General features: G+C 55.9%; 9 protein-coding genes across 9 annotated transcripts; 4 read left to right on the top strand and 5 right to left on the bottom strand.

Moving 5' to 3' along the window:
- Positions 1-82: 82 nt before the first annotated feature.
- On the top strand, positions 83-2,239 carry BBK36DRAFT_1135093 (FYVE-domain-containing protein; the record flags this gene model as incomplete). Its single annotated transcript, XM_024892526.1, has 3 exons — positions 83-375; positions 440-1,331; positions 1,383-2,239. Exons 1-3 carry the CDS (start codon positions 97-99, stop codon positions 2,237-2,239), a joined length of 2,028 nt encoding a protein of 675 aa, XP_024750950.1. The 5' UTR covers positions 83-96.
- Positions 2,240-3,243: 1,004 nt separating this feature from the next.
- Positions 3,244-5,878, bottom strand: BBK36DRAFT_1115810 (apses-domain-containing protein; the record flags this gene model as incomplete). The annotated part of the gene is made up of 4 exons (XM_024890164.1): positions 3,244-3,863; positions 3,926-4,988; positions 5,046-5,663; positions 5,795-5,878. 4 exons carry the CDS (start codon positions 5,876-5,878, stop codon positions 3,244-3,246), a joined length of 2,385 nt encoding a protein of 794 aa, XP_024750951.1.
- A 1,698-nt stretch (positions 5,879-7,576) lies between these two features.
- BBK36DRAFT_1135095 (alanine dehydrogenase) lies at positions 7,577-9,062 on the top strand. Its single transcript, XM_024892527.1, is given in 4 exon segments — positions 7,577-7,729; positions 7,742-7,879; positions 7,944-8,733; positions 8,788-9,062. 3 exon segments carry the CDS (start codon positions 7,822-7,824, stop codon positions 9,044-9,046), a joined length of 1,107 nt encoding a protein of 368 aa, XP_024750952.1. The 5' UTR covers positions 7,577-7,729; positions 7,742-7,821; the 3' UTR covers positions 9,047-9,062.
- Positions 9,063-9,499: 437 nt separating this feature from the next.
- BBK36DRAFT_1140276 (hypothetical protein) lies at positions 9,500-10,639 on the top strand (the record flags this gene model as incomplete). Its single annotated transcript, XM_024893364.1, has 1 exon — positions 9,500-10,639. One exon carries the CDS (start codon positions 9,500-9,502, stop codon positions 10,637-10,639), a length of 1,140 nt encoding a protein of 379 aa, XP_024750953.1.
- A 59-nt stretch (positions 10,640-10,698) lies between these two features.
- BBK36DRAFT_1158467 (acetyltransferase-like protein) lies at positions 10,699-11,330 on the bottom strand (the record flags this gene model as incomplete). Its single annotated transcript, XM_024894114.1, has 2 exons — positions 10,699-11,213; positions 11,300-11,330. The coding sequence occupies 2 exons, from the start codon at positions 11,328-11,330 to the stop codon at positions 10,699-10,701; spliced, it is 546 nt and encodes a 181-aa protein (XP_024750954.1).
- A 610-nt stretch (positions 11,331-11,940) lies between these two features.
- On the bottom strand, positions 11,941-13,736 carry BBK36DRAFT_3644 (MFS general substrate transporter; the record flags this gene model as incomplete). The annotated part of the gene is made up of 7 exons (XM_024898039.1): positions 11,941-12,070; positions 12,186-12,277; positions 12,357-12,683; positions 12,739-12,879; positions 12,938-12,945; positions 13,000-13,045; positions 13,104-13,736. The coding sequence occupies 7 exons, from the start codon at positions 13,734-13,736 to the stop codon at positions 11,941-11,943; spliced, it is 1,377 nt and encodes a 458-aa protein (XP_024750955.1).
- A 1,299-nt stretch (positions 13,737-15,035) lies between these two features.
- Positions 15,036-16,423, top strand: BBK36DRAFT_1197367 (hypothetical protein). The gene is made up of 3 exons (XM_024896982.1): positions 15,036-15,249; positions 15,292-15,708; positions 15,787-16,423. Exons 1-3 carry the CDS (start codon positions 15,041-15,043, stop codon positions 16,313-16,315), a joined length of 1,155 nt encoding a protein of 384 aa, XP_024750956.1. The 5' UTR covers positions 15,036-15,040; the 3' UTR covers positions 16,316-16,423.
- A 1,596-nt stretch (positions 16,424-18,019) lies between these two features.
- On the bottom strand, positions 18,020-19,668 carry BBK36DRAFT_51132 (MFS general substrate transporter; the record flags this gene model as incomplete). Its single annotated transcript, XM_024898185.1, has 3 exons — positions 18,020-19,029; positions 19,118-19,405; positions 19,482-19,668. 3 exons carry the CDS (start codon positions 19,666-19,668, stop codon positions 18,020-18,022), a joined length of 1,485 nt encoding a protein of 494 aa, XP_024750957.1.
- A 985-nt stretch (positions 19,669-20,653) lies between these two features.
- BBK36DRAFT_1140280 (hypothetical protein) lies at positions 20,654-22,030 on the bottom strand (the record flags this gene model as incomplete). The annotated part of the gene is made up of 4 exons (XM_024893365.1): positions 20,654-20,919; positions 21,177-21,264; positions 21,583-21,756; positions 21,989-22,030. The coding sequence occupies 4 exons, from the start codon at positions 22,028-22,030 to the stop codon at positions 20,654-20,656; spliced, it is 570 nt and encodes a 189-aa protein (XP_024750958.1).
- Between the last annotated feature and the right edge of the window lie 825 nt (positions 22,031-22,855).

The raw sequence follows: 22,855 nt of genomic DNA on the forward strand, positions 1-22,855 counted from the left end.
GCGGGTTGCCTCTGTGATCTGGCCGTTCTTGAGCCCCTTGTCCTCCCCTCTCTTCTGCTATTCTCTCGCTCAAAACATCACCCCATCAACACCACCATGTCTGGACGCAGGCTCGGCGGCGGCAGGATCCTGGGCAGCGGCAAGGGCCTTGGCCCGACCCCTCCGCCGGTTCCTCGATCTTCCAGTCCCTTCGCCCCCTCCGAGAGCACCGTTTCCGTCGCCTCCTCCTCGATCTCGCCGCCTGCCAGCGGCAGCCTGGCCGACCTGGCCGACCTGACCCAGGACATAGGCTCCAGCATCAGCGTCGGGACACAGCCCAAGGGCAGCGCAGCCGATGCGTCGAGCCTCGTGTGTCCTATCTGCAGCGAGGAGATGGTATGAGTGCCGTGGTGTCACTAATAAGGAAGGGTACCTTTCTCTAACATGCCCGTGTTCAAAGGTCACGCTGCTGCAGCTCAACCGCCACATCGACGACACCCACCAGGAACTCCCGGTCGAGGAGCAAAACGAGGTCAAGACATGGTTCGACAAGCAGGTCCTCAAGGCGAAGCGCTTCCAGCCGCTGTCCATGATCAACCTGAAGCTGCGCGGCCTCGAAGTCTTTGAGTCCAACGATTCCCATCCTGTCGTTCCGCCGACAGCCACCAGCTCCGCCGGCAAGCTCCCCATAGAAGCGCCCATCGACCCGGAGGAGTTTATAACGAGGAGTCATTGGCAGCGCTCGACGGGCTACGATGTATGTACGGATCCCACTTGCGGAAAGGGGCTGGGGCCGTTGAATGGAAGCGTCAACTGCCGGAAATGCGGGCGCCTCTTTTGCGAGCAGCACACCATGTACCAGATGAAGCTCAGCCGGAGTGCGAGCCACGAGCCAGTTCGCGGGATCTGGGCAAGAGTATGCGAGACGTGCTACAAGTCGAGGGAAGGATACAACGACCACACTGGGGCCTCGGTCGACCATACCGACATGTTCAAGGCCGTCAGAAGAAAAAAGGTCGAGAGACACACCTTGGAGGTGACGCGACTCGAGAAACGGTTGACCAAACTGACGAGGTTGCTCGCAAACTCGCCCGAGGCGCTTGCCAACACGTCAAACGGGTCTCTGCTGGGCCCTGTCCAATCTTTGACTGGGCAAAAGAATACCCGGAAACTGATCGAGCAGTCTGTGGTGACGTGGGAAGAGGATGACAAGGTGCCCGAGTGCCCCTTTTGCCACCAGGAATTCCGCTCTTGGACATTTAGGCGGCATCACTGCCGGATATGTGGCCGCGTAGTGTGCGGAGACCCCCAGACTGGCTGCTCGTCCGAAGTCAGTCTCAGCATCGCTGGACGTACGTGCTTGCCACTCTCTACAGCGTTTCCTAGGCTAATTTCAAGTATAGCAACCGGCCCTGGCGCAGAGAAGCCGCCTTCTGCAACTGGTAACGGCCATATTGCCGTGGACATACGGATGTGCAAGGACTGCAACGACACCATCTTCTCTGCCCGCGACTTTGCAGCGTCCTTGGCCTATAGACCGCCAGACCAGCGAGCATATGAGACGCTTCGGCAGTTTGAACGAGGCATACGGCAGCTTCTACCGAGTTTTCACAGGGCCCTCGTGGCCTTGCAACCAGAGGTGAAGGAGAATGGGGAGATTGACCTCAACAAGCCTCCGCCCACACACGCGCAAATTCAGGAAGCGAGCAAGATACGGAAACGTCTAATCGACAGCTTCACCAAGTACGGGTCTGCCGCCAGAAGGCTGCGCGACTTGAAGGCAGATAATCCGACCCAGCAGAGGCTGCAGCTCGCAGTGTATGCTTATGCGAGCTCATTCCTACACACCAACATGCTGCCGCTGAAAAACATTCCGCAAATGCTGCGGCATCGATCTACGCCGTCATCGTCCTCGTCACACTCGCATCTCCTTCCCTCGACCAATCATTCGACGTCCAGCCTGCGGCATTCGGAGCTTGCCGAGTCTGATATTGCTTCTCAAGCGCCTAGCGAGGCGAGCACGGTGGTTAGCCTATTGGAGACGGAAGAAAAGGATTTGAAAGAGCGGCTTGCCGTGCTCGAGGAACAAAAGTTTATGGTCGAGGAAATGGTCAAGTCGGCCACTGGAGCCAGGAGGTTCGAAGAAGTCAGCGCCCTGTCGAGGAATCTGGATGAGCTGAATGGCGAGATTCAGGGGCTGAGGAAGAGGATTGGGGATGTGGAGAAGAAGTGGGAGGTGGCTTATCGGAACGGTTCCTAGGTGAAGCGGGCAATCGACTTCTTTTCTGCCACTGCCGTTTCGAGGCCCTTTTCGAAGTGTCTGAGGTGGGACGGATCATTTGATTAACTGGGTTTACATTTGCATTGTATGGCGTTCTTGGATGGGTGACAAGTCACTGTTTATACTAGGTATCAAGGGGCAAGTTATTGTTTATACTAGGTACTCAAGAGGAGACCATGGTTAATTGGGTCTTTGCTTCAATATGAGTTTGGGTTTTCCAGTCAAGCTTCTTGATCACCGACCTAGAGCTGTACGGAGTAGAACTAATACCTCTTCAGAGGCCATCTCGAAAAAAATAGGTACGATGTGGCTGTCGAAATCACTCGTTGCCGTTTACCGATATTCACGGACTCCCTTGGAAGTGTCCTGGTTGATCATCACCAAACTCAACATCATTGCTTAAACGATCGCTGCTCTCAAGGGTTACACTCAATTACGACAACAGAAAGCCTCCGATCTTGCAAAAAATAGCAAGTAAACGAGGCCAAAAACATATGATTGTACAAGTTCCCAGGCATCAAGGAAAGAAAAGGTTCCATCCAAACGTCGGACCGAAACATCAACACCCCATCCTACTGGTATCCGAGCACAGTCAGAAAGATGCCAACACGCAAAAAAGTGTCGATACAGATGTACATGTTTATGACTTTGAAGTTAAGGTATGTACATCAAGATAGAAGTTGATGTACCCTCAAAAAATGAATCCAGAAACCTAAGCAGCCCATCCAGTCCCAAGACGAGTAAAGAGATAACAAGAGTCAAGCCAAAAGCCAATATTTGTCCAGGAAAAAAAAAAAAAGCAAAGCAAAACACCCGTCCCACATATGCAGTTATACAGATATACAAAGAATTCGGACAAGTAGCCGTTCAACGAGCCGAGAAGAGAGGAAAAAAGAAAAAAAAAAAGACGAAAAAGACGGATCAAGGAATACAACGAAACAAGGTGGAAGAAGAAGGCAGAATCAAGGGAGGCAGCATAATCACTAGTGCACCACCCCCTCGACGCCTCCAAGGAACCTCCTCACCCTCCCAATCTCCAGCTCGTCCTTCTCGCTCTCCACGGCCTTGAGCAGGCCGTCGACGACGGCATCCACCTCCGTCTCCGGAACGCCCGTGCACAGCGCCACGACACGGCGATACTTGATCTCCACGTCGCGGCTCCGCCCCTTGAGCGCCTGCACCATCTTGCGCGTGACCTCCTTGCGACTCTCAATGGCCCGGATGCGCGCCCGCAAAATCGTCGCGGAAGGCAGCATTCCCTCGCTGGCGAAGCCGCCCGACGTGGAGGCTTCGTCCGCGGCCTCCAGCATGGCGGCGAGCTCCGTTTCCCACGAAGACGACGGGTTGGACTGCGCGGCGTTGGACTGTTCGTTCATGATCCTGAACTGGTCGTCTTCCCGGGCGTGCGTGAGGTTGGCGACCTTTTGGCGGGCGAGCTGCTGCTTCTTAAGCGTAGCGGTGATCTGCTCGACGCTTCGGCGGGCCTCGCCGAGCTGGGTGGATGTTGTCCGGAGGGTGGCGTGCAGGTTGTCGAGGGAGGCCTGTTTGGCCTTCATTTCCTGCTGGAAGGTGGCGCCAGTTTCGTTCAGGAGATGGGTAATCGCTAATGGGCAGTTTAGTATGGGCAAAAATATGCTGCGAGGCGCAGGGCAAGGGTCAACTTACATTCAATAATCTCGTCGCTGCTCTCACGGCTTCGCTGGTTCGATCCAGGGGCGCCATTCTTCTCAACAGCGGCATCCCCGTTTGGCTTTCCCTCGGCATTCTCGCCGCCAATGCCAAAATCGAGGGGCCGCAACCCGACGCGGTTGGCAATCTCTGGATCAGCGCCGACCTCTAGAAGCTGGGATATTATACTCCTGTTTCCAATCCGCGCGGCAATGTTGAGTGCCGTGTCCCCTGAGCTGTCCTGGGCATTGACAATCTCAGACATGAACCGCGCAATGCCCATCTTAGGAATGCTTTGCGACCCGTTGAGCCCGTGACCGTTTAATTGCGTTGCTTGACTGTTGGGAACACTGCCTTGTCTTACTACCCACTCCAGGAGGCTCTCGAGGTAATATCGGCTGGCGGCGTTGCGGCCTTTGACCGCACTTGTAACTGCGATGTGGTGTAAGACGGTCCGTCCCTTGTGGTCACGGAACTCAATGGTGCCTCCCAATACCTCCAGAAGATCCGGAAATGAGCCCTGGTCCATGGAGTTGGTCACGAGACATGCCCGCATCAGAGCAGTCTCTCCCGATGCATTCACGCGTCGCGGCGAGGCTCCGGCGGTGATGAGAGCCCGCAGCAGAGGCATTCGGGCGAGTGTGGCTGCCCAGTGCAGTGCGGTGTGGCTCTGCGGATCGATGGGCATGTCGAGTTCGAGAGGCGTAAATGTCTGAAGCATGTCGTGCGATAGCTCCTCGGTAGCCGAGTCCATGAAGAGCCCCATCAGCATGCTCCGTTTGATCTCCACGTCGGGCGACATCTCGTACGGCAGCGGAGGTAACGGGCCGCTGCCCTCGTCGACGGCGTCGCGGTCGTTCAGTGTGTTCTGCGTATAGACAAAGGATTCGTTTGGTTCTGTGGGTGAGCCCGGGAAGTTGGCGGCGTATGGATCGATGTTTTGACTATAGGAGCCAAAGCTGTCGGCGGGAGTCATGGTGACCCGTGCCCGTTTCCTAGGCGGCTCGTTGTCGGGCATGCTCACACTGCCATTCAATTGGGGCTGCTGATGTTGAGATGACTGCTGGTGCTGTTGCGGTTGCGGAAGCTGCTGCTGCGTGGAGTAGGCCGAGTCTACGGCCGGGTTGGTGTAGTCGGAGGTGTAACTCTGCTGGGAGTTGCCTGGGAAATCATCGCCATTCTGCATCGAGGGCTGGCGGCTGAAGCTGGGGGCTCTGGTCGGCCCGTTCCGGTTCCTGGGTCCCGGAGAGCCAAAGCGAGCCTTGCTGATGGCGGCGACTGCGTGGGATGCGGTGCTCGAGATGTTCTTGAAAAAGGTGCCCGACAGGCCATTGGGTCTCCCGTCCGCGCCGGCATTGTACATGCGCTTCCTCTGCGCGGCCATGGCCTGCTCCTTGGTGGGCGTGTTGAAGTCGCCCCGTCCCGCGACACCGCCATCCTGGCCCATGTCGTAGGTGAGCAGCGGCCGCAGCAGCTCCTCGACGCCGTACTGGCGGCAGACCTCGACGCCGCGGTCGAACTTGATCCAGGTGCCCTGGTATTTGCCGTAGCCGCCCTGGACCTTTTCGTGCTCGCCAATCTGGATCTCCTTTTCGAGGATCTTGGTGCGCTTGCCCTTGTCGACGCCGGCGACCTTGAGGATCTGGGTGGCATTGAGCCAGGAGTCGTGGCGGCGGCGCATGACGGCAATGCTGTTGACCTCCATCTCGTACACGTCGACACCCGAATACGACGCCTGTTTGGCACGTCGTCAGTCAGTCAGTCAGTCAGTCAGTCGATCAGCCAATGGCTTCCCGATGGCTCTGGCGGTTCCATCGCCCCGAAGCGCTGCACCGGCAAACGGATGGCGGGGATTGAACTGCATACCGAGTAGATCTGAGGCCCTTCGACGCTGCCGTTGTAGCCGCGGTTGAAGGAGGCGGTGCGCCCCGGCTGGGACTGCTGGCTCATTGTGAAGGACTGTTGCGACGATTGCGACGCAGAGGGCATCATGTGAGTTCGTGTCTGGTGGTTCTGTCGAGGAAGAAGAAACAAAGGTTGGCGAGGTCGAAATGCCGGTAAGTCGTCGCACGACCAAATGGCGGCACTAGCGAGCAGCTCTCCCCAAACTCAAAAAACCCAAAGCCATATACGAGAGGAGAAGGCGATGCGCGCGCAGGCTTCGTAATGCGTCGCCTCTGTTGTCTTCTGTTGAGTCTTCTTTTTTTTATTTCTTATTTTTTTCGTCGCTTTCGTTTGTCGCAAAGCTGCCTTGTCAGTCGGAGAGTTTTGAAGTCGGGGAAGCGAAAGGAGATGCGGCCCGCGTGGCTGCTGGTAGGGTAACAAGCAGCGATTCTGCAGCAGAGGCTGTGTGCAAAGAGCAGAGTCAAGGTCAGGTGAAGGTATGCAACTGTCGCTGCTTCTGGACTGGAGAGAGGGGGCCGGCGATGTCTCCGCTTTGCAGAATGGCAACGAATGAAAAGGGCGGCAGATGTAGAAGATAGGAGTCAAGATAGTAGGATCGATGGCTTTTGCAGGGACAGACAGACAGAATCCACAGCAGGGACGCGAGTGTGAGGTCCAAGTCTCAGAACCGAGACCCTGACAAAGGGCTACAAATGGAAGGTCTCGAAACCTCGCAGGTACCTCGAGTTACTTTATAGGTAGGTAGGCACAGGATCAGGGAGTTGTAAAGGAGCAGCAGGCAAAAGGATCAAGCCGTGATGCAGCGAGGGTGACGACGAGTGGGGGACAGAAAAGCCAGAGAAGATGAGGGCATATGCATCCTAAGGCTCCCCGTATGTACATCAGACCTGCACTGCAGGAATACAGGCGATTTGTCTGTGCTGTGCGAGGTACGAGGCACGAGGCACTAGAACAAGCATAGCACGAGGTACGGAGTAGCATTCGGCTCTGCTCGGGGCGCGTTGAGCGCTGCAATTCTTTCAATTAAAGACGTGTCCGTTTCGCGAATTTCGTGTCGTGCGTGTCGCGCCTCGCGCCGAAGCGACCCTGTTTAGGTGCCTGAATGCCGACGGTGAGATCCATTGATGGGCCGTGGTGGGGTTCAGCAGCCCTGGCCGGGCTCTGACTTGACGGGAGGTTGAAGATGGTTTGAGTGGCGCTGCTTCGGGCGGGAGAGGGCCATTCAGGGCTTTGTTTACTGTCAACAACTCGGCTTCTTCTGCCAATCAGTTGCTGGCCAGAGTTGACAGCTGACTACTTTACCGGTTCTGGGACCTGCTTGTCCAGCTGATATGATGCTGTGCGTGCAGTCGAGGACGGGATGTCATCATTGGGTCGCAGCAGGAGAGGGTCTTGGTATCCTCAGTCAACATTCAACGTCTTGTGATTCTCCAGGGTCTCATCGAGGGCTTGAGTGAGCATGAGGTGCAGCTTTGTTGAAGATGACAACCGTTTGTGCCGACTGATGCTCTCCGGCTACGGCTCCGGCCACGGCCGCTCAGATCCGGCTTGTGTGTATAAGGCAGAGCAACAATCGGACGCTGATGGCGCAACAGATGTAACATATTCCGTACCTATGTACTCTTCCGCTACAGGCCCTGGAGAAGCATGTCATTGGTGACTCAACCGCTGATGCTGGATTCGCAGCCCAACAAGCAGCCAGCATGTAGTAGATAGTATGTAGACTCCCGCACGGCTATCGAGATCGGAAGCGTTGTCGGAGCTGTCAAACACTCCATCGGCGCTCCACGTGACCGCCCAGCTTGCTCTGCCCCGCCATTTCAGTTTTGCTACCCCACCATTGCAGCGATTGTGACTCAGGGTCGTTGCGATATATCGGCTTCATTTTGTCTTTTACATTAGTACATACCGACGATTTATATCTCCAATTGCATTCCATCTCCTTTCCCTTCTTCATTCAGACATCACAACCACCAATCCGTGTCACAATGCCTACCGTCATCCATTTGAGAGCCGACACCAAGCCGTTCGAGCGTCGCTCGCCGCGTAAGTTGCCCATACCGAGACCGTCTCCATCAGTCGCATCACTGTCTTCTAACACGCAGACCAGTGTCACCCCAAACTGCCAAGGCCCTCCTCGACGCCGGCTACATTGTCCGCGTCGAGCGGTCTGCCGAGCGCATCTACAGGGACGAAGAGTTCGAGGCCGTTGGCGCCGAATTGGTTCCTGCCGGATCATGGATCAAGGCGCCCAAGGAAGACATCATCCTGGGTCTCAAGGAGCTGCCCGACGACGACATTGACCTGCCCCATACATACATCCACTTCCAGCACATCTTCAAGAAGCAGCTCGGCTGGGCGCCTTCTCTGAAGCGCTTCGCTCGCGCCGGCGGCACGCTCTACGATTTGGAATTCCTGACGGAGGAGAACGGCCGTAGAATCGCGGCCTTTGGCTATTTCGCTGGATACGCTGGCGCCGCCATTGCCTTCATCTCATGGGCACACCAAATCCTCAACCCCGGCGTTGCCCAACCCCCGGTGCCTCTGTTCGACAGTGCGCCTGCTCTGGTCGCGCATGTCAAGGCTGCTCTCGAGCCTGCAATTCGTGCCAACAACGGCCAACTTCCCCGCGTCATCGTGATTGGAGCTCTGGGACGATGCGGCAAGGGAGCCGTGGACTTTTGCCGTGAGGCTGGTCTTCCTGAAGACTCCATCCTGAAGTGGGATATGCAGGAGACTGCCAAGGGCGGGCCTTTTGAGGAAATCACCACCTCCGACATCTTCATCAACTGCGTCTACCTTGGCCCTACGCCCACTCCTCCTTTCGTCACTTTCGAGTCTCTTGCGACCCCCGACAGGAAGCTCCGAGTCATTGCCGATATTTCATGTGATCCCAACAGGTCAGTTGTTTCCTCGACCCCAGTCTAGGTCTTCGTATACTAACATATAAGCAGCGAGAACAACCCGATCCCCTTGTACTCCACCTGGTCTAGCTTTGACAAGCCTACGATCCCGACTTCCAAGCCCGTCGACGGCCCTGAACTGCGAATTATTGCCATCGACCACCTTCCTACCTTGATTGCCCGCGAGTCCAGTGATGAGTACTCTGGCCTGTTGCTGCCGGCCTTGCTCACTCTGGACAAGCGGGACACTGAGGGTGTCTGGACGAGAGCAGAGAAGACATACAAGGACAGAGTAGCACAGTTGCCTTAGATTAATGGCGTCACGTTGCAAGATTAATGAGTATAAAGTTATGAAAGAAAAAAGACCAATGCGGAAAATGGGCTTGAGAGATACCGCTGTAGGGTTACAGCATGGAAAATATGGGAACTAGAGGCTATTTATGAAAACATACAACATAGCAAAGATCCAATGTATAAGGATCGTGATTTGCAGTGAATCATATTTATTTCTTTGGCCATAAACCCGCAGGCCGTTCGTTACGAGAGGGAGCATGTCGATTCGGATCAACCGTGGTTTAACCAATCACAGTCGAAAAGATTTCCGATTGCGATAACAAACACATGCTATGTAGAAGCTCCATCCACCGATAAACCGCCGTCTACGGAACTTCTATTCCTCTTCAAGCTTCATCAATCGAAAGAGCCTACTTCCTAATCTGCCTTATGTAGCTTCTCGCAGGCCTCAACCCCGATCGACTCAAACATGCCCGCCCCAGCATATCCTCTGCCCGCATCGCCATCCCCCCTCCAGCTCTACCGCCACCTCCTCCGAGAATGCACCTACCTCCCGCCCGTCTTCCGAGCCGAGATCGCGTCGACAATTCAAGACCGCTTCCACCGCCACCGCAAACATGACCCGCGCGCAAAGGCTCACCTTGCTCGGGCGCGTACAGCCCTGCGAACGCTCCGAGCGGCCAACAGCGGCGACAAGGCCGCCATGGAGGGCTTGATCTCCAAGGGATTCGGACGGTCAGGAAGCAGGCGGCGAGAATTGATGGCGAGATTCGTGATCCCGCAAGGCCCGAAAGACTCGAGCGCTCTCGAGAAAGTCCTCGTCGCACCGCCGGGCGGAGAAGGAAGAGGAGAAGGCGAGGGCGCAGCAGAAAGCTCAGCCGAGGGCGCCGCGGCCAAGGGGAAAAGGGCCTTTTTCGAGAAATGGGACCAAGACAAGCTTCTGCGGATCCTCAAGTCGCAGCGACAGCAGCAGAGGGACACAAAGGGGACGGCCAGCTGGCCGGGAAATGCCGTCAAGACAATCGACCCCGACCAATTCATCCCCGAGCAAACCATTTGGGGGAAGCCACCCTGCGAGAAGCTGAAGCAGACGAAGAGGGCTGGCTGGTGGCGGAGAAATGCCGACAAGATCATGCCTCCCTTGGGCAGGGGCGAATGGGAGATTCTCAAAGAGTTGGCGGCCGGAGCCCAGGAGAGAGGCGAGTGGCAGATACCGGCGAGGCGCCCGCTCGCAACCTCTCCGGAGAAGACGACGGAGGAGATGGCGGCACGCACGCAATGGAACTGGAAAGACTACGCGACGAAGCCGGCGGCCATTGTCGAGAAGCCAAAGGCGCTCAAGCAGCAGCGGCGGACCGGGCAAAAGGACAGTGGCCCGTACAGCGTCAAGGATCGCGATCGCGAGCTGTCCAAGAGGTGGTTCCAGAGGGCATACAGCAGAACATGGCAGCTCACACCCACCATGACACAAGACCCCAACACGCTCAAGTACTCGTTCACCTGGGGCAGCATTCAACCGCGGCTCGCTCCCGCGGCCAAGCACCAGCTCGACATTTTCGAAGGCGTGGATGAGCGCGGTCGCAAACAGGACAAGACACCATCGTCATGAACGCCTCGGGAAACTTTTTCCATGTCGTCGCAGTATATATATATATATATATACAATATCTAATCGGCAAGATGGGCAAGCTTCTCCAGCGCAGGACCGTCCACGCGCATCCCCACCCACTCGTTCATGGCCGTGGCCCCGATGAGCTCATAGAACTTGATGCTCGGCTCATTCCACTTGAGCACCGACCAATCCAGCCGCCCACCGTCCATGGCGACGACCTCCTTGGCCAGCGACGCCAGCAGCAGCTTGCCGTAGCCCTTGCCGCGGTACGCAGGGTCGACGAAGAGGTCCTCGAGGTAGATGCCCGCCTTGGACCGCCAGGTGCTGTAGTTGTAAAAGTAGAGCGCCATGCCGGCGGGCTTGCCCTGGTTGTCGTCGAAGACGAGGAGGCAGCGCGCGGGGCGGGTCGCCGAGATTGGTTCCGTCACGGGCAGGGCGTTTTGCGGGCTGGTGACGCCGGCGGGGGCGAAGGCGATTGTGTTCTCGAGGGTTTCGACCGTGGCCAGGACGGCGTCGGGCTCCTTTTCGTAGTCGGCGAGGGCCTGGATGAAGGCCAGGATCGTGGGCACGTCTGGCGTTTTGCGAACCCAACACCGTCAGTTTGGATGGCATGTCACAATGGGATTACCCGAAGAGGAAGAGAAGAAGAGAACATACCCTCGCGCCGTGCGTGTCGAACCGTCGCCATTGTGATCTGGATGAACCGTGTCTCGCTAAGCAATCAGGTTGAAACCAACCAAAACACACTCTTCTGAGTTGAACCTGCCCGCGGACTTATAAAGAGTTCCTCTCAACTCCGTCCCAGTCAAAAGCAGATGCGCCTCTTTATATGTAAATTCATAAGTTGGAGAAGTCCCCAGTGGGGCACAACCAAGTCCAGCGACATTTCAATCATTTTGCCCATCTTGAATTCTAGTACTACTGATGAGGGGCAGCACTTTTATGGCGGGGTTATTCGGCGCCCGGGCATCAAGTTGCAGCGAGTCAGCATTCCATGCCTCCTGGCTGCATCGATTATTAAGGCGACCTCTGTCCAAGGTTCTTGCGCGCCTTTGCGGTTGTCAAAATCGCCCTTTCGACGGGCGGGCTTGATCCACTATTACACTCTTGCAATTAATTACCATATATGGACTTGTGAGCTTATGCAGACGCTGCTGGATCAGTCAACTCTTCAAGCCCACCTCGGAGGCGTTTGCCGTGAATTGTGCCAGAGGAAACTGCCGAACAGCCTTACAAATACCAGAAGAACAGCAGAGAATCGACAAGTGATTGATCAAGTTATACCCGACCTCGCAAAACTACACCTTGAGCTTATTCCGAGAGATAAACAGCCACAGTCCCAGCTGCGAGCCAAACAGGGCCAGGGCCACCGGCTGGAGGACCTCGACGCCGTACGCCTCGGCGAGTGCGCCGACTGCAAACGGGAAGCTGCATGATGAAATAAGAAAAAAGGAAAAGAAAGAGTCAGTTTTCAAACCTCGACGAGAAAACATGGGACTGAGTTGAGATTCTGGAGGGTGGAGGAGGAGGGGGAATGGCGTACACGGCGGATCCAGATACTGCAAATGCCGTTGCAAAGCCCACCGAGACAAGATGCTTCTCCGGCGGCAGCAACTTGGTCATCAGTCGGATTCCCTGTCCCGAGCTCCCCCGTCAATCATCTGTTCTCGGAATCGAATATGGAATCAAGATGTTGAAAGAGAAAAAAACTTACAGACGGCATAATCATCCCAATCGACACCCCAACGAGCGCCGCCATGACCGCGCTCACCGCAAACTCCCTGCCCAGCCAGAAGCCAAGCTCCAGACCCATCGCGGCGAGCAGGTACACCGTCACCATGACCTTTTCGCCGACGTAGCCCGTGACCCAGCCCAGCGCGAAGCGGCCGACCGTGAGGCCGATCCAGAAGCCCGACGTGGCGAGGGACGAGGCCGTGGGCGAGCCGTTGCGGACGCTCATCATGAAGGTGAGGAGCCAGCCGCCGATGGTCACTTCGGAGCCGACGTAGAGGACCATGAAGGCGGAGAAGGTCAGGGTTACCTTTGGTTGTTCTTGTCAGTCTGATGAGAGAAAGGGGGAGTGGTGTAGGGTCTACCTTGTTCTTTAGGACTTTGATGGTGCCTGGTTGGGCGTTCGCGTGTGATAAAGGGGCTTCACGATGTCGATGGAAGCCAGCTCCGGTGTCATCCCAGAATGAGGATGTGACGCCTACGCAGGCGAGACAAGCAAGGCCCATCTATACACGTGAGTATATGAGAAGTTTACCCTTCATGCTGCAAGATAAGTCGACGAACCATCATGGCTGGAGTGCGTTAGCTGGGTACCTCCGAGAAGAGCACACTCGTTGACGACTTACTATAGAAGATCCACCAATGTTCCACCTTTGTCGCAATTCTCGACACCTACACCAACCAAGCATAAGACACACATCCATCACATAGGAGTTAAAGGAAGACACACCAAGATCGGAGCGAGCGTAGCACCAGCCCCCCAGAACCCATGCAAAAAGCCCAACAGCGTGCTCCCGGACACCAAGCCCCCAACCCAGCTATTCCAGCTCCCGTTCATCAGCCCGCTCCCAAACCCCGTCAGCACGAGCAAGAAGACGACGACGGGAAAGGGCGGATGCTGCGAAAGGCCCAGGTACGCGAGGACGTACGCCCCCGTCGCCGTCAGCGCCACGCCGCGCCTCCCTGCTATGGCGTGGAGACGGTTGGACGCGAACGAGGCGAGCACGCAGCCCACCATGGGACTGAGGAAGATGAGCGAGACGATGGAGTGGCGCAGGTGATAGTACTCGCCAAAGAGGGGGACCATGGCTCCCGGGGCGCCGTCGTTCATCCCGTAGACGAGGAAGGCGAAGAAGCAGGAGAGGACGCGGTACTTGTTCCGAGGGGGGTCGTTCCATCGCTGGGCTGTTGAGACGGCTGTTGAGGGGGGCAGGGCTGATTCGGCATCGTGGACGGAGGGTTCTGGGAAGGGATCGGGGGGATCTGGCTTGGAGGAGCGGCGGGGGATGGAGGCTGTGGGAGCGGGAGGGGAGAGTGGCTCGAGGAGGACGGTTTCGCTTGTTGTGACTGCGGTGGTGGACATGATGTGCTTTTTCAATAGATACCTAGTTGATGAAGTCTTTGATATTTCGCCTTTCTTCTAGTCGAATAGATACCTATATATAAGTTGACGAGTATAAGACGAGCTGCAACTACCGCAACCAAGAGGCTCAGCAGTCTAGTTTAGGCCCCCGACTATCATGTACGCAAATCACCTGAGAAAACAAGCCCATTTATCCGCGAAATTACCCAATCCAGTAACTTCCCTTTTCTTTGCCCTCATAGAACTCAATGCGAAGCGGTGTCGGATTCTCCGCCTTTGTCGGGGAGAGTCCCCTTGGTGCAGGTTGGCCATTACCGAGTACGAGAAATGCCGACACTCCCCGGTGGGATTTGCTTTGTATTAGTCATTGGTTTTTTGAGTTTCTGATATAGCAAGTGGTCAAGTGATGATGTTGATCGTGAGAATGACGATGGAGATGGGCAGTTGTCAAGTGAGATGAGGGTGAGATTTCGGGGAAATGCTGATTGACCGTCGGGGCAATGGTTGATTGCCAAGGCGTCTTGCTTTTGATTTTGTTTGGGGAAATGGGTTGGAGTTGGTTTAGTTGAAGCTGATGGTGGTGATGGGTTCGCGTGTGTCAAACTGTACCCCTTGCAGGACATTGATTAATAGAATCGGTACAGTCACTGACTAGGAAAGCAATGATTGATATTTCTATTTCCGTCTTGTGAAAATACCTTGGTATCTAGTCCTAGAATCAATGGATCGTTGATATGCTGCAAGAGATTGGATAGCAATAGTGTGCCAGAAGGGACATGCGTTGAAGCCTTGTGCAAACTCACCCCATAGTAGTAGTCATTCTTGACGCAAACTGTTTCACCATGAAGCGTTTCCCTCACATTCATAAGGTACAAACAAAGATATAGTGCTTGGTCGATGCTTCCATGAGCAAGTTTGCGAGAATATTCCATCATTCTCGGCTCGGCGGTTCGTCTATCCGCTCCAACTGTTTGGCATACCTAGTACTTCTTGGAACAAACAAGGAGCAATTCCATCTTCGTTGACCTTGATGGGCTTCAGTTCACCCTTTTTCTTGCTCTCAACCGACCAGCTGCACAAGGCTTGCAAGTTTCTCGTCTTTCCCACTTGCATCCTGTAAACATTAAGGTACCTTGATGAAGCGACATCGGCCTCCGTTCCTCAACTCAACCTGAACCCCTTTCTCTCTCTTTTCCCAAGCCATCTAAATGCAATAGGAGTCATCTCTTCCGTCACAATCGAGCAAACAATCAACTTGAAATTTCAAACACAACATCAACAAGAGAAACAGACCTCACATCGCGATGCGCAACTTCTCCCTCCCCAAGCCCCAGCCAGCCATCTCCCTCGTCACCGAGATCCAGTTCGGCATCAAGCTCGAGTTCCGCGCTCCTCCCGTCTCCGCCTCGCACCCGTGGCCCGAAATGTCCGACCGCGACCGCAGCCTCTTCTACTTCGCCTCTGCCCTGCAAAGGTCTGGCCTCCAGGCCGCCTTTCTCCTCGACAAGGAAGAGTCGGAGAATGAAGGCCAGGACGCGACCCTAGGCAAGAACAGCTCCGGTGGCATCCGCAAGGACAGCGAGGATGAAGACGCTACAGAGGCACAAGGCTCACAACTCACCCAGGTCCCCAATAGATACATCGTCAAGACCAAGCACAACCCCGACATGTTCATCATGAACCCCCAATCCTCCGCCCCCTGGATCAACGCAGGTGCCAAAAACAACCCGCTGCTCAGATACTGGCTGCTCAAGGCCGGGACAGAGAACAAGAGCGAGGTGGAACGCCAGGGGACGCACCTCAACTGGCACCCAATGGAGCTCAGCAGCCCGATGCTGCGCGAGTCCGAGGCAAACAACCTGTTCCCGGGCATCAACACGGCCATCTACGACCTCTGGACTGCGCATCCAGCCAAGCTAAACACACATTACGCCTGCGGCCTGCACGTTCAGGTCGGCCCGGCTGTCGTCCCGTCTCTTGGTATCATCGCCTCTCTTTCTCAGGGGCTGACTCAGGGGTTCCAGAGACAGGGCCAAGGAAGCACGAATAGAGACACTCAAACACCCCGACCGACCCTCACCACTCTTCAGGCACAGCGCGTGGCCACGCTCGTCGTCGTGCTTGAAGACAAGCTGCTCTTCCACCTCTGCCTGCCCAGCCGCCGCCGAGTTCACCACCAGCTCGCCACGGGCTCAGGCCTTGCCCACGCCCCCAACGCACCGGCCTCCGCCCTCGCAGAGGCAAACCTCCCCCCCAACATCCTCACCGGCAGCGGCCCCGTCGAAAAGGCCATCAAGCACCTCTGGACCGCCGCCGACATCGACCATGTCCAGCAGATGCTCTCCCTCCACCCCCGCCGCACCCGCGACAGAGAGGCCCGCACCACGGCGCTGCACATTGTCGCCCACGCGCACGAGGACGATGCCGGCGGCGGCGTGACGCACGCGCTCGAGTTTCGGCACGCGCAGGCTGCCTTCAGCCAGGGCTTCGTCGACAACTGGACGCGGCTGGTGCTGACGGTGTGCAAGGCGGCGTTCCTGCCCGCGGAGAGGTTCAAGCTGCTCGTGGCCATGCTCTAGGAGACGGCGCGGACGGCGGCGCGGGCCGAGGACGCGTGGAGGACGCTGCTCAAGCTGCTCAACGACTTTGCGCCGGTCAACTGGCATGCGAGGAGCAGCGAGCAGTTTTGGGTCGGATATCTGGCCGTGCAGGACAGGAAGTGAGCTGCTGCTGCTGATGCTGCTGCTCTTCTTTCAACGTCCCTTGCCTCTCTGGATGCTTGTAACAGCGATCAGTCCATCTCTGGCAGCATCAGATTCACAGATTCTGGGACACGGAAAGTCCGCGGGCTTTCTCTGGTGAATAGGTGAGTTCACCTGCATGTACACGCTCGACAATCCACTCGCGAGAAACGACCAATCTCTTTGCTTTATTTCTTTTTTCCTTTTTCTCCTTTCAAAAGTGTCTTCGGCTACCTTTACAACAAAGAAGAACAAATGCCCCTTCGTGGCAGCCAGCAAAAGCAGATCGAATTCGAACGGCGTACACATTGTCTCTGCGCATCAGCGGTTACAACACATATATCAAAAGAATTTCATTTTTTCACGTTTGACCATAAAAGATCGGAAAGGCCATGGTGTATGCTCAGAGGAATAGCCAGGCCGTGTTCTCTCGGCATATGATGGAAGGAATCTCGTCTACGTTTGCTGCTTCGTATCTATCCGTTAGTCTGCAGTTCAAGGGGGGAAACTACATAGGCTACAGATTTAGTCATGGATCATCAAGTCAAATATCAAAAGCCTCGTAAGGAGATAGTTCAAACAGGCTCAGTTTTCGTACTGCTTTCACTTCTTCGTACCTTGATCGATACAATGCACCAAGTCTTTATCTCTCAGTATTCATGAGCCGCCTTTGGAAGAAATCGCGGAAAGAGAAAACCTACAAGCTCTACAACAGACACGTCAACCAGACTCTCACATCAAGAACCACGACAAAACACAACCCAACTCCATGCAGTCAGTCCCTTCCAACAACTCCAGCCCTCCCCCGAAAGAATCCACCCAGCGGGATACATTACCCTGCCAAAGGATCAGTCAACCCCATATTTTCTCCGCACACGGGAACGGACACTGACTCAAGCCATAGAGACTATCCTCACTAATATATGCGCACACAAGGCCATACCAAAACCCGGAACCACTCCGAAGCAAGCTTGGGTAACAAAGGCTCCGAAACTCCGCACTTCTTCGTCTCTATATACCAAGGAATCTCCTTTCGAGAATACCTTTTGCCCTTTCTAGCATAAGGTGTGGCTTCAACTCTTGACGCCACGCCTACATTCCACCTTCTTTTCCTTCCATGCTATTTCGGTGGCGACGAAGAAATGCTCTACATCATAGAGTACTAGAGAGAAACAACGAGGCATGACGGCGTCCTCCGTGAATCCAGGCTATGACGGCGCTTGAATCCATCCGGACCCTCAGCCGTCATGCATCTCAGCTGGCCCGTCCGTCTCCAGAATGGAAAAAAATTCCAAGCGCTGCAGGGCCATTTGCATGCAGCTAAAGCGGACAGACAGCCACGCACGTTCCCGCCGTCTTCGGAGGACCCCGTAACGGCAGCGGGGCAGGCGTCTGGATAGGGTTGACGAACGAACAATATAGTGCTGGACAAGAGTCAACTCGGCACGCAAACATATCCAATCATCCAAGGAAAACTAGTCATTAAACTATCCGTCATGACTCGTGACAGCTACTGTAAAGGCATCTGAAAGAAATCAACTACTACAGCAAATACCGATAATCGGGGGACAAGTCGCCCAGAGCCGTCTTTTCATCCTCCGACAACTCGGGCACGTCCGTCATGCTGTCCCGCTGCTTATTCGCCCTCATGCAGCCGAATCCGTAGAGGGCCGATGCCACCATGGACAGAACGGTAAAGGCCAGGCACACGCTGTAGCCCGTCGTGAACTTGGGCGCGTCCTTGGTCAAGAAGATGAAGACGGCAATGATGCCGCCCAGGTTGCCGTAGCCAACCTGCCACGCGCTGCCCACGGCGCGGCGCGTGTGGTTGCCGAGGTTCATGTTGAACCAGCACACAATAATGGGCATGGCCGTGTAAGCGCCGGACGTGATGAGGAACAGCGCGCCGTACTGCACATCGGCGTTGCTGTGCTCGGCCAGCAGAATGGCAAAGCCTGCAATGGCAATCAGCATGCTGAAAATGGCGAATGCGAACCGATGTCGCAGCCTGTCCGACAAGGTCGCAATGAGCAGAGAGAAGCCGAATGCGGCGGCCCACGGTGGGACGCTGCGCAGCTGGGTTTCGATGGGCCCGTAGTGGAAGGTCGAGATGATCGTGGGGGCAAAGTAGGCGTAGCCGTAGGCGGGGACAATGAGGCCAAAGTACATGAAGCCGCCGGCGATGATCTTCCAGTCCTTGAAGACGTTCAACGCGTCCTTGACCGTCATGGATCGCGTAGCACCTGAGCCGGTGCCCTGGTCGACGCGCAGCCGTGCTGCCACATACGTTCGCTCATCCTCCTTCAGCCACTTTGCTTCCTCGGGGAAGTCGGGCAGCAGGAAGAAGAAGAAAAAGCTGACAAGGACGGTGAGGCCGCCCTCGATCAGGAAGATCCAGCGCCAGCCGCTGTAGCCCCGCATGCCGTCCATCTTGCCGATGGCGGCGGCCAGGAGACCACCAAAGGCGCCGGCGAGTGTCGTGCTGTTGAAGAAGAAGGAGTAGCGTCGCTGGGCTTCGGACCGCTTATACCACATGCCGATGAGATAGAAGGCTAGCGAGGATCACCTTGTTAGCTCGGTGGACCCATACAGTCACTCGCGCGTAAGGCTAGGTATGCATCAAGGAATTCGAAGACTCACCTCCTGGAAACATGCCCGTCTCGAAGAGGCCGAGGAAGAAGCGCGTGGCAAGCAGGCCGCTGTAGTTCTTGACCAGGCCTTGCATCATGGTGGTGAAGCCGAAGAGGAACATGTTGAGGGAAAGCCAGACGTGGGGCTTGAACTTCTTGAGCAGGATGTTGGACGGCACCTCGAAGATGCAGTAGGGCACGAAGAAGATGACCAGCGCCGTGTTGTACTTGTCGCCGGTTCCGAGGTCCAGGTCCGTAGCCAAGCCAAACAGCTTTGCATTCGCAATGTTGACACGGTCTGGGTGATGGTAAAAAGGATTAGCCATGATAATCGCGACAAGTCAGCAAACGACGGCACATGCGAGTCAACTTACCCAAGAACGCAAGCAGATACATGATGCAGAGAAACGGCACCACTCGCATGTCGACCTTTGCCATCAAGCGGCGCTCAGTCGTGTGCGGCGGGCAAACGACCTCCTCGGCGGCAATGGCAACTTCAGTATCGCGAACATCGGTCGAAGGGCGACCTGAGCCGCTGTGCTTCTCGTCTAAAACAGCCATTGTGTCTGTCTGGTGTAGGCTGAAGCGCGTAGTGCGCTTGTTGCTTGTTGCTTGTTCAAGCAAGAACTGGCTTACACCGAGCCTTGACCAGAATCTCTATCCCGCTTCACACGAGAGACGGAAGACAAATGGGTTTTCCCTTTCAGAAAGCTCAGAGAACAAGGGCAAAGCCCACGTGAACTAGTGGAGGGAGAGGAAGCACAGGCTTCGGCGCGGTGTTGGCAGGACGGAGAGACAAGCGAGTGGGAACACAAAAGGGATCTGCCGGACCCTATTTGTACTCAGCTGCAAGGTGCTCGTGCATCCTGATGCCCCAGGATGCTTCATTCAGTTCCATTGACGCTGCTCGAGGCTAATACAAGTCGAGAAGCTAGTGGACAGCCACTGGGATCGTCCAACAAGCGAGCGGCGGGAGCCACCACGTCCAATTCTCCATCAAGAGCAACTTGGCCATGCGGTGCCGGACCGGTGGTGGCGGGCCACGGACTTTGGCCTGACAACCTACAGCACAAGCGCAAGGGCAGCCGCTGGTACTTTGTAAGACCGACTCTGAGCCCAGCCCATCCCAGCCCATCTGGTTGCCGTTGTCGCCATCCGGGGTCTTCCCCCTTCTCCAATCAGAGCAGTGGCATTGGGCCAGCTGCGCTTTGCTGCAACAGTCGAAGGGCATCTGGCCATCCCACAGATCGTGGCGTCGTGTGGATCCGTCTCCTCGCCCTCCGCTGCCCAGATATTACCATCCCCACGCAAGAGTCGCTCGAGACTCGCCCACTGCCGACTTGCTGCAGCAGCAATCCTTTGTGTGTGGGGAAGACGTGACGAGCGGATGCGTTGAGGCGCCTCGGATTGGAAGCCGGTCTGAGCTGAGGCGGTCACTCCTGGAGAAGCAGCTGTCTGCAGGCTCCGTTCAGGGTTAGGACCAAGGGCATCCATGTCGACATTGAAGAGCTCGAGAGACTTATTACTCGCTTGCAATCATTCTTCATCAACAACCCCAAGCGTGGAGCCATCGAAATTTCCCGAGGCATCTTCTGTCATTGGACCTCTGCATCAAGGGCCGGCCGAGAAGGCCCAAGAGATTCCCCGCATCGCGCCACTTGCAAAAAGGATCCCTGGAAGCCTCTCCCAGGAAGTCGTCATGCTTCCATTCGCCCCAGATTCCCCGGGTCTTGGCTCCCACATCGGGGTTAACGGGCTTCAACAGGGTGCTGACGCCGCCGTTTAGCAGCTCGTAGAGCCTCTCTAGCCTTCCTAGCCCTGGGTCTAGCAGCAGAGCATCCCTCCAGCATTTGCAACCAGAGTTCTCTCCGCACTCTGCTAGTATTGGGGAACTTGGAGAAAGAAAGCCATCGAAGGCCTGGGGAATCATTCCCCCGGATTCTCCCACAAGGTTTCTCTGGGGCTAGCGGCGTCCCTCCGCAGGTCACGATGCGAAATCAATAACTCCAATCCATTGTATGGAGGGCGTTTGCCGCGGGGCGTTCCGTACAGGTAAACGGTGCTCGTACGTTCTGCTGTCATGGCATCGAAGCTGTCAAGTGGCGACTCGTGCTCTCTTGCGGTCCGCCTTGTGGATGAACCCCAGATTGGCTCAAACTCAAAGCGAACAAAGGACACGATTGTTGGTGCAAGTGCAACTTCGCTTCGAGATGTGCCCCAGAATCTTGCCTCCCCGCGTCTCCACCCCCGTCTTTGCACGAGTCAAACATCGCTGGATCTTGGAATCCGCCTCGGGACCTGCAAGAAACGCAGACACAGGCAAGATTCAGACGCCGTGGTTGCAGCCCTTAACAAGCAGCACGTGGGAATGACGCTTGATCGCAGGCACTCTTCTGACTTGAGCTGACCTGAATTGTCTTCGTATGGGCGATAGTAGCAGCAGTAGTAGCAGCGTCAAGACCCAATGATAGTCACCTGCTGTTTGCTGTAGAAGCCGAGCAGCGGGTCGGTCTCTATTTCAGCCGCCTCTCCAATGACATACACGGGAGACTGTGGGTTCCAGAAGGTCGCTTCTATCATTGTCTCCGTTGCCGTGTTTAGGTCCCGGCCGATGCCAGAGGCGGACCGGTGAACGCCATATCCGACCATCTAGAGTTTCGATAAGAGTTCAGAGGCTAGTTGCGGCTCTGAGCACCGACCCAAGCCGGATCGTGGAGAGATATCGTCGATTCGAATAGTCATAGAGAGTAGTAATATCCAGGAGTAACCCAATGACTTAATCCCGAAAGCCTTTGCCAGCAATCCATGGCCTGAGATAGTTGCCAAGCTGACCGGGGGGGAGAGACGAGGTGTTTCCGCTGTTGATCAAGAATTCTATTACGGTAGGCAGCCAGAAGAATAGGAGACAGCTCGGGACCTCCATGTTCAGGGGCAGCAGGAGGACGAAGTGGTAGAGGTTGCGGACCAGAAGAAGAATGCGAGAGGGAGGAGGGAAAAGGAAGAGAGAGGCCTAAAGAGGGAGGCGGTGGCAGAAGACGGAAAGAGGGAAAGAGGTAGGAGCAAGTGTCAAGATGGCTGACGGCTGCTGAGCCACACATGCAGATGCTCTTCTCTTCTCCAAACGGCGGTGTCTCGATATCCGCCATCTTCCCTCGCCAGTCACAGCGCCGCAGCGGCAGCAGTGCTATGGAAGCCCTATCATGCAGCCGTCCTCCTTCTTCTACACGACGGGATGCCGATACCCGCCCCAGCCAAAGTGACAGCTGCAGCAGAGTCTCACAGAATGGACCACATCTTTCTACTCGGGCGAGCCCTGACTGGAGAACCATGGAGACAGCTGGAATACGATGCACAAGGCTGGAGACTGACGGACAGGTGTTGACAGCTGCTGCCACTGCTGGATCAGCTGGCCTGGCGATGGCCTCCCGCCGGATGCCTGAGGTGGACGCGTTTCAGGGCTAGGGCTCGCGTTTGCCGCTGTCAACGTTTTCCAACGCCAATTCCTCAGCTCTGCAAAACATGCAGCTTCACGCCTGATATCCCGCGCCCAGATTGCCGGTGCGCGAACTCAGCCTTGTGCCGCCCCTCGATTCACCGGCCGACACACGGCAAACGCAGACACAACATCAGCGGCCTCAACCCGACGGCTCGACCCTGCGCGTCTCTGCATCCACCACCCCCCGTTTCCGTTCTGTTTCTTCCATCTCGTCTTCCATCGTCCGATTCTTCCATCCTTCTTCCACCCACC

The sequence above is a fragment of the Trichoderma citrinoviride genome (genome assembly GCF_003025115.1).
Source record: "Trichoderma citrinoviride strain TUCIM 6016 unplaced genomic scaffold BBK36scaffold_5, whole genome shotgun sequence".
NCBI lineage: Eukaryota > Fungi > Ascomycota > Sordariomycetes > Hypocreales > Hypocreaceae > Trichoderma > Trichoderma citrinoviride.

Excerpts from the sequence above, each read along its gene's own strand:
- BBK36DRAFT_1197367 (XM_024896982.1), top strand. The coding sequence starts at position 15,041 with ATGCGCAACTTCTCCCTCCCCAAGCCCCAGCCAGCCATCTCCCTCGTC. Across the intron at positions 15,250-15,291 it reads TTTCTCCTCGACAAGGAAGA|CTCCGGTGGCATCCGCAAGG; the intron begins GTCGGAGAATGA and ends AGGCAAGAACAG. Across the intron at positions 15,709-15,786 it reads GTCGGCCCGGCTGTCGTCCC|AGACACTCAAACACCCCGAC; the intron begins GTCTCTTGGTAT and ends AAGCACGAATAG.
- BBK36DRAFT_1135095 (XM_024892527.1), top strand. The coding sequence starts at position 7,822 with ATGCCTACCGTCATCCATTTGAGAGCCGACACCAAGCCGTTCGAGCGT. Across the intron at positions 7,880-7,943 it reads GTTCGAGCGTCGCTCGCCGC|TGTCACCCCAAACTGCCAAG; the intron begins GTAAGTTGCCCA and ends CACGCAGACCAG. Across the intron at positions 8,734-8,787 it reads ATTTCATGTGATCCCAACAG|CGAGAACAACCCGATCCCCT; the intron begins GTCAGTTGTTTC and ends ACATATAAGCAG.